General features: G+C 38.3%; 1 protein-coding gene across 1 annotated transcript in view; it reads right to left on the bottom strand.

The window, feature by feature from the left end:
* Nucleotides 1-12829, bottom strand: part of MSH3 (mutS homolog 3) — a 107323-nt gene that overhangs the window by 49094 nt on the left and 45400 nt on the right. The window contains exons 11-12 of the mRNA XM_042866254.1: nt 11976-12060; nt 11302-11411 (exon numbers count right to left, since the gene is read on the bottom strand). Of these exons, the coding sequence (XP_042722188.1) occupies nt 11302-11411; nt 11976-12060 (195 nt within the window). The remainder of the gene's footprint in view (nt 1-11301; nt 11412-11975; nt 12061-12829) is intronic.

Genomic DNA, 12829 nt, shown 5'->3' with positions numbered 1-12829 from the left:
ATCAGATCTCTTCTCAAAGTCCCTCACCAATGTGCCCGCAGGCACACCATACGGGTACTAGCAAGCTGGAAAGTAGGCATATTGAAAGTTTCCAACAAATACCTCTGAACCTGAAACATGATATTCCAGGAAACTTGAAAAATCTTAGTGAGGCAGTTAAGTGTTTATTAAAAAAAACAAAAACATGCGTTTTCATCTAACTAGACTTTATCCAACATTCTCCTCCTGAGGCAAGAGTCCATAAATCACATTTACCATACTGCTCCTGCTGCTGTGCATGACCATCCATCCTTGTAGGCTCAGAAGAAGGCAGTCATTTGATGCTGTCACTTCATGAACTAACCGAGCGTGTGCAAGGCAAATGCAGCCCAGCCCATGCCTCTTCTCACAGACAGTGAGATGCTCAGAGGTCAGTGAGCATGGGAAAGAGAACAGTAAGCCCGTAATCCAAATTTAGTAATCTGAGAGAGAATGCCTGTCTTGCTTTCAGTGCCCAGTATCCATGGCTTTTATACCAGAACTGCCACGTCACTTGGCCCTATAGCTGCTAACAAACACTCCCTGTGAGAAATTCAACAAAATCAGGCAGCTCCATAGATTGCAGACATTACAACAGACCAATAGCCAGAGGCCTGTGACCTTAAAGGCAGCTAAATCTAAAGGCCTTGAAATTTTATTACACCACATGTGAAAGGGAAAACATCACAACTGTCTGTGCACTCAAGATACATGTAAGTCTAATAGCAACCTTGTCTGTGCAGATTCAGACAATGCAAGGCCTTATTTCACAGCCACTGCAGGGATCAGGGATGGACTCCTCCACCCTGGCCCCAGAACAGCTCAGAAATGAGCTGCTTTGCCTCCAAACTGGATGGCCTACCCTCAGATCACACCACACTTCCCAAAGTCCATCTCTGCCCTGACAGGCTGTTTTTCTCCGAGCCCAAAGCAGCAACATCAGACTTCATGGGCTCCACTCTGCACGCTGTGAAAATGCCACCTTCTTCCTGACCCTGTCCCTCTCCTCTGGAAACATCACTTATCACATAGCTAAACACTTCTGCTGTTGCTCTGGGCAGCCAGGCAGCCTTTAGACAGCAGAAGCAGAAAGCAGCTACCAACAGCGCAATTGCTTGAAGACATAATGGCTGCTTTCAGCATACAACACACCTGAATTTTAAATTTTATCTCTAAGAGCCACAGCCACGTACCTCATGACAACCAGCATGGTACCAGCAGGGTTACACAACTAAACAATCAACTAGCAAGCTGTTGGCTGTCACACAATGTATTTTAGACAGCAGATCTAAGTTCTGTGCCTCACACAGCTTTCTGAACGACAGCTGGATAATGGAAAGGAAATTGGGGTGTGTTAATGTCAGTGACAAAATAATAAAGCACTCTGTGTGTGTAACTTTGAAGCTAACTAAAAGTCATGTTGAAATTCTGAAAGGCCAGCATCATCAGCCATGATTAAATTTTCACAGTTATTAAAACTTGCTGTACTCAAGATCTTGGAATGCTCTTCAGTGTGAGAGTGAACTAGGCTGCTAAATCACAAACACATGCATGCTAAGGAAGACAATCATCTGTATTTTTATTATAAAAAGCCCATGTAAGCAGCACACGTATTCCAGAACACTACCACTCAATTCAAACAGCATGATTGTATCTATTTGGCCACCTGAAAACATGCAACAATATGTAAAGTAGATGTAGATATTCAAAAAACTCCTCCCTTCAAAGCTTAATCCGCACTTTAATCATCCTCACATATGGCTATGGTACTGTAGCTTCAGCAATCTAAAACTAAGCATCCATACAGTTTTTCTGCCTTAATCCTGCAAATCAGAAAGGGTCAGGAGAATGGCATCCAGTATCAGATGACCCACTTTTCCACCTGAAAAAAACCATACTGGGATTCCTATTTCGAAAGCAAGAAGGACTGTGAAGAGTTATGTAAAACTGCACATATATGGGGAAGGAAGGACAGGAAAGAGAAAGAACAGCCAGATGATGAATTTCAAAGAATGCTTTTAAACTTTAAATACTTTTACTTACACTAGTAAACACTTTGTGGAGACTAATATATTAGGCTGATCAGTCATTAAACTACCTGAAAAGAAATTTATTATGCACTACACAATTATTCAGTGTACAGTTGGGGGCTTCTAATCTATATGGTTTCGAAAAATAATCTGCCAGGAGAAAATCTGAAAGTAACATTTATACAAAAACTCAGCAACTGATGCTAGGAAACTGTCTCACATTTTATATATTGGCTACTATTCCATTCTCTATTTAGGTCCACTATTAGCATATTCTTTCCCATCTGTATAAATCATGTCAAAAATCTGAAATCTATCCAGTTTTCCAAGCAGTCATCTGCAAAATAACGCAACAGAAGTCAGCTGAATCAAAGCAAAACTCTTCTGCCATATTCTTCATCTAAGAATAGCATTGTGTTGTGGTTTGAAACTAAGACACATCATTAATACAATACTAAAATCACTTTGCAATGTACTTAGATATTTTTCATTCTAGTACGTTAGAAGAATGACTTGAAATTAAGTCATAGTATATAGTCTTCCTTTATTCTGCTGCTAAATATGTAAGTAAAAAAGAAAATTTGCAAATAGGAAAATATTTGAATCCTGCACTAAAAATTATTTTGCCATAACAGAAGGCTGCAGACACAAATGCAGTGCAATGAATTAGTGCCTCAACATCTTATCAGTCTGAATCAGCAATTCTAACAGACCTAAAAGATGTTTAGATATCTTTCATACAATGAAGCAAACCCAATATTTTTAGATGTGATACTTACTCATTACCTTTAAAGCATACTGATACTACTTATGCAACCACTACATAAGAACCCAAGAAAACTTTAGTCACATAAAGTTTTATATTTACACAAGGCAAAGAATTACAAATAAGAATCTGTTATACATCTTTTAACATACAATAAATGCAGAAAATGTGGGTTCTTTCATCATAGGAAGCTCAAGTACGGTGAAAGTATAGAATTGAAATTACTTTTACAAAATTTGTTTGAAGACCAAACCAATATGTGAAGTACAGTGAATATTTCAGAAATATAATACAGGATGTGCAACAACAAAAGCTGCTTTCCATGATCTGTGTCTAGATCAATGTGTAGCAGCCTCCTCCCTAATTACTTTGAACAAAGAAAATGTATTACCTAAACTCTAGGAAAATTCAAGAGGCACACAGATATCTCTTGTGCTGGCAAAAGTGCCTGTACTGCACATTGCTGGGAGCATGCCCAGGGGAGGTAACATTTCCCAGCTGTCCAGTTTTATGCTCCACATCTCTGACACCAGCTACTTTCAAACACATGACAACATGAAAGCTGCACAGACTTCTATTGCTTTATATTCTGTCACACTGCCTGATTCTTGATCATCCTACAGAGCACTGTTCGCATTTGAACACATCAGATGAGTTTACTGCTTTCAAAAGCTGCTAAACAGCACAGTGTTTTCTGCTTTAAGCCACTTTCTCCTCTCACAGCAAGCAATTACAAGTATCAAAACACAAAGCCATGGCAGAATTACCACTAGGAAATCAGTAAGCTGTGTGATCCTTTAGAATGGTCTGTGTGACTTTTTACTCAGTGATTCTCTTTGGAACCTGAGTGACTTCATTGGCTAAATCCTGAACCGTTCAACTGCTATGACCACTGTAATTTATGCATTATAACCCATTAAAGAGTAAAAAACAAGTATAATAATGATTGCCACAATGAAATTCAAGTGAAAGCTAAAAAAATTAACATCCTTCTGAATCTGTTCACTTGGTTTTTCATATGCAGGAGAAACAGAAAAATTTACTGTAAAACTCACGTCTCCTTCCCCTGCACAGAGGTCCAACATTCCCTTAAATAAACACGCAGCCAGGAGCAGACAATATGGACCTCAAGTACTTAACAGCAATACACAAATACGATAAACTTTGTCTTCACATCTGTTAAAAGAATGTAAAAAAAATTATGCAAATGGCAATCAAACACTTTTGTTTATGGTCACACACAGTATATTTCAGCTATTTGTGAGGAAAAAAGAGAATTGTTTGCTACTTTAGCTTACATGAATGAATGCCTGATTACTGCATTTATAAAGAGTAAGAAACAACACTCAATGGTACCAAAACACAGCAAGCAAAAATGAATGAATACATGTGATGATGTTGCAATCTTTTTCTTTACTATATCAATTTTGAGATTTCAGGCATATGTTCTAACCTGCATTTGTACATTTCAGATTGGCACAGATGCTGTAAAGTCTTTATGCTTAGGAGGAAAATTTAGCCCATGAAATTGTGCTGTAGGAGGGACAGATTTCATTCCTAAATGTCTGCTGCAAAAGAAGGTTCTGAGCTAGGTCTGGATGCTGATGGTATAAAACTGTAACCAAATAAGCTCTGAATAAAGATAAGTTTATTTAAAGACTTTCAGGTAGTTTGATTTACTATCCAGATGTCTTAGATATGGGAACAAGGTCAAAGTCAAACATAAAAGACTTTCCCTTAGGATTTTAAGTGGTGTACAGATATATAAATACAATAGCACTACATGTTCAAAGCAAGAGGAATCAGAGTGATCTGGTTTTATATTAGAAAAGACATGCCACTGCCAATATCCCTGAAAAGGACTCTCTTCATTTCAGTTTTGTTGGACATCTCCTCCAAACAACAGGCAATATGCAATAGGAATACTTCCTACACTCTGGAAAAACATTAGGAACCATCTGCAGTTCAGAGATTGCTAAGGCTTTGGTCATTATATGCTCTTGCAAGCATATTACTCAGACTAACAGAAATTATCAGTACTATGTTGTAAGACTTTGCAAAAGCCTTTTTAAAAGCATCGTTTCAGAACAGAAAGAAACAGGGCATTACAAAGGCTACTAGAAAAAAAAAAGGAAAAAAAGAAATCTTGTTTGTGAGGGATAATTAAAAATATGGTTTATCCAGTTTTGAAAAACAAAGTTTGAAGTGTTTTTGGCAGCTGTCTAAATAAATGCATTTACCTCCTTCCTTGAGGTTTAAGCATCAGCTTTAACTAGAGAAAGATCAAATGAGTATAAATCAATTACATAGCTGAGCTAGAAAATATACACAAAACTAAAGGACATTAAAGTCCTTTATTCATTTTTGTCTAATAGTGTGTGCTGGAGACAAGCACATGAAACGGATGGAACACACTGGGAGGTTGGTGTGTATATGCAGGGCTAAAATGTGTGCTCACCATAAAGGCCTTAAGCATGTGATTTGTTGGTACCCCTGGCGGCAAGCAGAAAGAGGCTTCATTGCCACCCACCTGATGTGGTCAAGAGTACCTTTTAACTCCTTAATTTCACACTTTTGCACTTGCATTCATGACCTAGAGGAATCGGGAGTGATGTCTCTGTCCCCAGCCTTTATCCACAGAGTGCAGGAACAGGCCTACTGGTAGGATGGGCATGGAAGACACGGACATGGAAGATTCCTGTAGAGACTTTTTACTTACTGCTCTCTGTTTGCCCTAGTACACTTTGCACATTCTGTAGCATGCGGTACACACTTGAAGCAACACACATCACCAAAACACACATCTGAAGTTGTGTGCGTAGGCAAGCATTTTTTTTTCTCCAATTTCTGCACAAGCTGACACAGACAAGACCTACTGACACCAGAGCATGGAGTATGCCTTGTGTGCTTGCAATTGCATTACTTCTGAACTGTGTATGCTTAAGGAGCTCTGCTGTCTGTAACCATATCCCTAACCTTGTTAAGTTAACTTCTGCTCTTCACATGTAACACAGCAAAATGCTAAGACATGCAACAGAATATTAAAGAAGCTCACCACAGATCACTCAGTCTGTCCAAGCTACTTCAAAACATGAACACCTTCAAAATAAAATATACTGTCCTAATAAGAGCCAGAGAGTTGTGCAATCTAACATGTTCTTGTCACACAGACAATGAACATTTTACCACTTCAAGTTACCTCCCCACCATGTAAGCTTTTCAAATTTTGTGTACACGTTTCTAACTCATAAACTAAACGGTTTTGCAACAAAGGGATACACGAACGTTTCCCAGGTTATCTTTTGCTCAGTTGGCAAAGTATCTACCTTACCCCTGGCTACAGCACTAGAAATAAAACTTCATGATGTCCACCCACTGGTATTTAAGATATTTTTTCATAGAATCAAGGTAAAGATTAAAGATATTCTGTCTTTCCAGAAATAGACCAGGAAAAAAAAAAAAAACTCTTATGCAATGTATTCTGTTCCATACAGGCCACAGAGTTCTCTGCATACACATTCCCTTACAGTGGCTATAAACTGCTCTATGTGATATATCCATCATTTGTCTCATGTTCTACTTTAAGCACATCATCATAGCTTTACTAGCTTTATAGCCTGATTTAATTTGGAAATAATGAGATTCCAATTAATTTTTCTATCCATCCACCTTTCTCAGATTTGAACTCTTTGTTAAATTCCAGCCAATCCCGACAAAGTGAAAAAAGATGTTTATTTGACTTCACAGTAACAGAACTTCCTACATATTGTGGAAAAACCAACACCTGGGCAGGGCACAGGCACAGATTACTACCCCGTGAGAATAAGGGTGCAGTATTAGTTCAACAGTTGTATGTTCTGTTCAGACTCCTGACCCTACAAGCAGCATAGCTAGAGCTTGAAGTCAGCTGCAATAATCAGGAAGTATGAATGGGAGATCTAAGAATCACAGAATGGTTTGGGTTGGAAGGGACCTTTAAGATCATGTAGTTCCAACCCCCCTGCTACAGGCAGGGACATCTCCCTCTAGACCAGGTTGTTCATAGCCCCATCCAGCCCGGCCTTGAATGCTTCCAAGGAGGAGGCATCCACAGCATCACTGGGCAACTTGTTCCAGTGTCTCATCGCCCTCACAGTAAAGAATTTCCTCCTGATATCTAGTTTCAGTCTCCTCTCTTCCAGTTTAAAACAATTTCCTCTCATCCCATCACATAGGCCCTGATAAAAAATGCCTTCCCAGCTTTCCTGTAGGCCTCTTTTAAGTACTGGAAGATCACTATCAGACTACCTTGGAGCCTTCTTTTCTCCAGGCTGAGAAGCTCTCTCAGAGAGTCCTCATAGGGGAGTGGCTCCAGCCCTCTGATCATCTTCATGGCCCTCCTCTGGACCCACGCCAACAGGCCCCTGTCCTCCTTGTCCATGCCTCCAGAACTGGAAGCAGCAGTCCAAATAGGGACTGCTCACAAGAGCAGAATAGAGGGGCAGAATCACCTCTCTTGACCTGCTGGTCACGCTTCTCTTGGTGCAACCCAGGATAAAGTTGGCCTTCTGGGCTGCAAGCGCACACTGACTGCTCATGTTGAGTCTTTCATCAGCCAGCACTCCTAAATTCTTCTCCTCAGGGCTACTCTCAAGCCATTCTCTGTTCAATCTGTATTTGTGCTTGGGATTGCCTCGACCCTTTGCATTCTTGAACTTCATGAGGTTGGCATGGACCCACTTCTCAAGCCCGTCCAGGTCCCTCTGGATGGCATCCCTTCCCTCTAGCATGTCAACTGCACCGCTCAATTTGGTCTTGTCTGCAAACTTGCTGAGGGTGCACTTGATCCCTCTGTTCTTGTCACCTACAAAGATGTTAAGTAACACCAGTCCCAGCAGCAATCCCTGAGGAAAGCCACTCATCACAGGCCTCCACTTGGACACTGAGCTGTTGACCACAACTCTCTGACTACAATCATCCAGCCAATTCCTAATCCAATAAGTGGTCCATCCATCAAAACCATTTTTCTCCAATTTGGCAACTGAGATGTCATGTGGGACAGTATCAAATACTTTGCACAAGTCCATGTAGATGACATCAGTTTCTCTTTATCTACTGACACTGTAACTCCATCATAAAAGCCACCAAGTTTGTCAGGCACAATTTGCCCTTGGTGAAGCCATCCTGGTTACCACCAATTACCTCATCTTTATTTTCCATTTGCCTTAGTAGGTCCTTCAGGAGGATCTGCCCCATTATCTTGTCAGGCACAGAGATGAGACTGACTGGCCTGCAGTTCCCTGGATCTTCTTTTTTTCCCTCCTTGAAAATGGGTGTTATGTTTCCCCTTTTCCAGTCAGTGGAAACTTCACTAGATTGCCATTGACCTCTCACATATGATGAATAGTGGCTTGGCATCTTCATCCACCAGTTCCCTCAGAACCGTGGATGGATTTCATTAGGTCCCACGGACTTGTGCACTTTCAGGTTCTTTAGACAGTCTTCAATATGATCTTCACTTACAGCAAGCAGATCTTCCTTCTCATTCTGTTTCCCTTCACCATGGAAAGACTCATCTTGCAGAAATGAGGACTCTTTCGGCCTTGCACTTCCCTTCATACCACAATCACAGAACAACATATTCATTACATACAACAAATTGTATTTTTCCTTTTTCTGATAGGTACTGAAAAAGTAACAACTGCCTCACATCAGCTTCTAAGTTTCTTAGATTAATTATAGTTTTGTATTATAAAGTAATAATAAATGCTGCACACATACAAGGACAAAAAAAATGACACTGTGTTAAAATGCTGTATCCTCATACCAGTGCCCTAACTTTTTGACTGTTGAGTGTGACAGCATCTCTTTCTTCTCCTGCTCAAACTTCATGGCCCTACAAGGAAACAGCACATTTTTTCAGTCAAAAATGTTCTATCTAACTCAACTATTTTCACTTCCCTCATAAAAGTTAGGTGAGAAAGATACTTGATGAAACTTCAAAAGCAACACAGGCAAGTCAAGATAATATTTCTGTAATTTGCACAAACACAACTTGTATAAAAAACATTGACGTTTCCAATTCCTCCTAAAAAAATAAAAAGTCTTCAGTGATTGATATGTTCTCATCATTGCCATCTTAGTACAACCAGGCAAGTGAGGACCTTACACCTTGTTTAGTTTTGCCTGTTTGTTTTGTTCCCCAAAATTGCACATGACTAATGCTTAAAACCTTTTCTCGGTATTCTCTGAATATGTTACACTACTGATGATCTAATGGTTGCCTTCAGGATTGCCCAAATAATCTGTCCATACACATTCTACCTTTATTAAACTTGACATAGTGTGCTTATCCATCATCCCAAGTGGTTTCCAACTTTTAAGGCACAGAGCTGTAATTACACTCTCTCACTTTTTGATATGCCAGGGGAAACGCACCTACCTACTGACTGGAAAGGCTGCAGTACAAAAATCTTACTGAAAATGTCACTCCAGGAGGCACAGATGAATTAGTATTACAGAATATTCTTTAAGTGCATTTGTGTTCATTACTGGAAACCATACTACTGGATGTCTGATGCACTACTATGTGAAATTACATGTGAAAATTACAACTTCTAGTCAGGATGGAAAAAATACTCAGAAACAATATAGCTTTTTTCACTTCAAACAAAGACTATTGATATCTCTAGCCATAGAACTTTCTGCTATACTGAGAAAAAAGACTTAAAAGGGAGAAGTCTTAGCACTCTAGGAGTAATAAAGAGCAGAGAAGAAAGAAGGAATCAAAATAGCTAACTTCTACCATTGGTTCTGCACTGGCACAAAGGAGAATACAAATTAAAATTTCCTGGTGAAAAAAGAAATCCTGAAGTCCCCTTGCAAGAATTTTTTTTATCCCTTCTGGCCAGACAAGTGTCCCTGCACTGCTGATGAAGATTGTTTCACCTGTGGCATCACATGCAATGATCTGGGAGCAAAATGGTTAGAGCCATTCCCTTACAGGTTCTTTACAGGTTCTATCCCATCCTCTTCTTGCATGAGCCCTGAGCCTGTGCTCTGGCTCCCCCCACTGACAACTTTACGAACAATTCCCAAAAGGCTGTAGGGAGCCTATGGGCTGCAAAAGATTTGAAGTAATTTATTTCAATTTATTTCTGTAAAGTGGCCCAGAAATTGGGCTTTTAAGATGAACACCAGGCAGATAATTAACTTCCCCAAAGTAGAACTTAAGAAGGGTAAAGCCATTTTTAAGTGAGTAAATTCTATACAAGCTATTATCAGAAGAAAAAAACAAGCAAACAAAAGTCATACTGAAATCAATGTATTAAAGCCTTGTCAAAAATTTCCATGTCATTACTGTCCTACCAATATGACTTCTATAAAGAAAACAGGTCTATGATACTTCACATCAGCAACAAAGGTGGGGGAAAAATAGTTACATGCTTTTTTCTTAAACACTGTTGACAAAAAGTTCTTACAAAAGCTAGGAAGAAAATTTAGCAGCCATACCTCAGAATCATATAGTGATTTAGCATATTAAAAATTGGCCAAAAAAAAAAGCTTCCATAAAAACGTGTACTATCTATCAATAGCAGCATGGTGCTAAAACATTGGCATACTTGTTCATTTAGTCTGATATTAGCAAATCAAAAGAACAGAAGTAAAATAGAGGGAAAAGTTATTTTAGTTAGTTCTCTTATGCAGAAAGCCTGGAGAAGAGAAGACCAAGAGGGGATCATCAATGTTTATAAACGTCTGATGGACAGGAGTTAAGCGGATGGGGCCAGCCTTTTTTGGTGCTGCGCTACAACTAAATAAGAGGCAACGAACACAAATTAGAACAGAGGAAGTTCCATTTGAACATGAGAGCTTCTTTACTTTGAGGATGGCAGAGCACTGGAACAAGCTGCTCAGAGAAGTTGTAGAGTCCCTGGAGGTATTCAGAACCCACCTTTTCTATGTAACCTACTGTATGAAACCTGCTTTAGCAGGGGTTGGACTAGATGATCTCCAGAGGTCACTTCCAAATCCTATAATTCTGTAAACTATTTTCTGTACACTATAGTTGAAGACAGTAACACAGTAACTGAGTAAATTCAATGCTGACAACTCTCAAGGAATTCACATTCCAAGGACAAACTATAGAAACTCAAATTGTAGGCAACAAATATCACATGGAAAGATTTGATACTGTTATTATTTCTGCTCTGTATTAAAGGTTAAGTTTTACAGTCCAATAAAGCATGCAAGGGGAAATAAGAAGAGGCAAAGTGCATTTCATGGTAAAGTAAAAATGAGCATGATACGTGTTACAAAATAAAACATTTCTAATCATTACAAAATAAGCCATAGCTTAAAATATATGAGTGAGCAGTCACCACATTTCCAAACTAATAGAAAGAAACACTTCATATGCAATATATCACAGGTGCAAGTAAAAATAACTAGTAAAATGCAGTAAGGATTTAAAATACAGATTTAGCTTAAGAAAAAGAGATATCTAACCTGGATTTCATGAGCGGTTGAATTACCCATTTCTTCAGTCTCCGACGACCAAAGGAAGTTTTAGTATGATCCAAGACCCAAAGCAGGCTTCCTTTTGTTTTCAAATCAGTCTAAAACAATAAAAATAGACATAATTATTTTTAACTTAACAATCAATTCACTCCTTTATGTAAGCTGTCTATTTAGACTATCACATATTGCAACTAAAGCATGTTTATTGATGTTTCTAATAAATAACACCTTGGATAAAACTTCTCCAGCAGTCATGAGTTACTTGAATATGCTTCTTCTTTAGCAAGAAAATGTTTGTAAAAACAAATCTAATAAATTCAACCTGTTAAATTATGTCTGTACATGAACCAGTAGCATAGACGAAAAATGCTATTGCATCTGCATCACCTGACTGCTCTTGTTAAAGCAGTCTAAAACTTTAGTAAAACTCTGTTTTTCAAAATACAGTAAGGTTCCTAACTCATATTAAAACCCATTAGAGATTATCTTTCATTTATACCTCTTAAAATATAATCCTCCTTCAGTCTGATTCCATTCAAAATAATTTAAACATCTGGGTGAAATTTTCAAACTAACTAAAGCAAATTCATTAGGAACAGTATGTCAGACAGCTCTGAAAATCTCAGCAATTAAAACAAAAAAAACACTATATTTTTACTTACCTGATTCTGTAAAATTTCAAGATTTTTCATTGTTGTCCCATTAATTGTCATGTATTCAGTTTCACTTGACAACTGTTTGAAATTGCTGAGGAGAGGAAATTCAGATGCTATATTTGAAATACTGGAACATATATAATGGCTAAATACTATCATGTTTCTCAGAGAATTCATCAGTTATGTGGAACAAAGAAAAAATATGTAAGAAATCACAATCTATTCAAATAAATATCAGTTGAGCACCAATAACGTGTTTTATTTTACTGCTTGGGAAAACAAGATTTGAAGACTCATTTGCTCTGCTTCTTATAATGATTCCAAGAAAGCTCAGAATACAATTCAGCTTTCTTGTCACCCAATCCTGATGCACTCAGTAGTAAAAGAACTGCGCCTTCTTCAATCTATGATGAAATTGAGGAGGTAAACACTTTTCTTAGTGTTCTGATCATTACAGGACTAAGCACAAGGGTAATATTAAGAATTAATACTTCGAGAGCAGAACAGACTTCATCATTCATCATCAAACCAACATATACCAAAACATACTTCTTTTTTTTTTTTTAATGACTACTACCAATTTAAGCTGCCTGTTTGCAGCATTATTTAAGAGAAGGAAAATAGTGCATATTTAAACTGTTTCATTTTGTTTTTAATACGACATGACCAAAATCACAAAACTTCTTGAAACTCCCTATCACAACAGGAAGAGGCCCAACCTAAATGTGATATTTATGCATAGTTAGAGCAAAATACTCAACAGAGCCAACGTTAATAAATGTATTAGATATGTAATCATACAAGGAAAATGAAAATTTCTCTGTCTCAGATATATGAATGTGGTAGTCAGGACAGTGAAG

Source organism: Lagopus leucura, unplaced genomic scaffold, assembly GCF_019238085.1.
Source record: "Lagopus leucura isolate 7727_CA_CO unplaced genomic scaffold, USGS_WTPT01 Super-Scaffold_810, whole genome shotgun sequence".
NCBI lineage: Eukaryota > Metazoa > Chordata > Aves > Galliformes > Phasianidae > Lagopus > Lagopus leucura.
The sequence above is the reverse complement of the archived record's forward strand: the minus strand, read 5'-3'. Positions and strand labels throughout refer to the sequence as shown.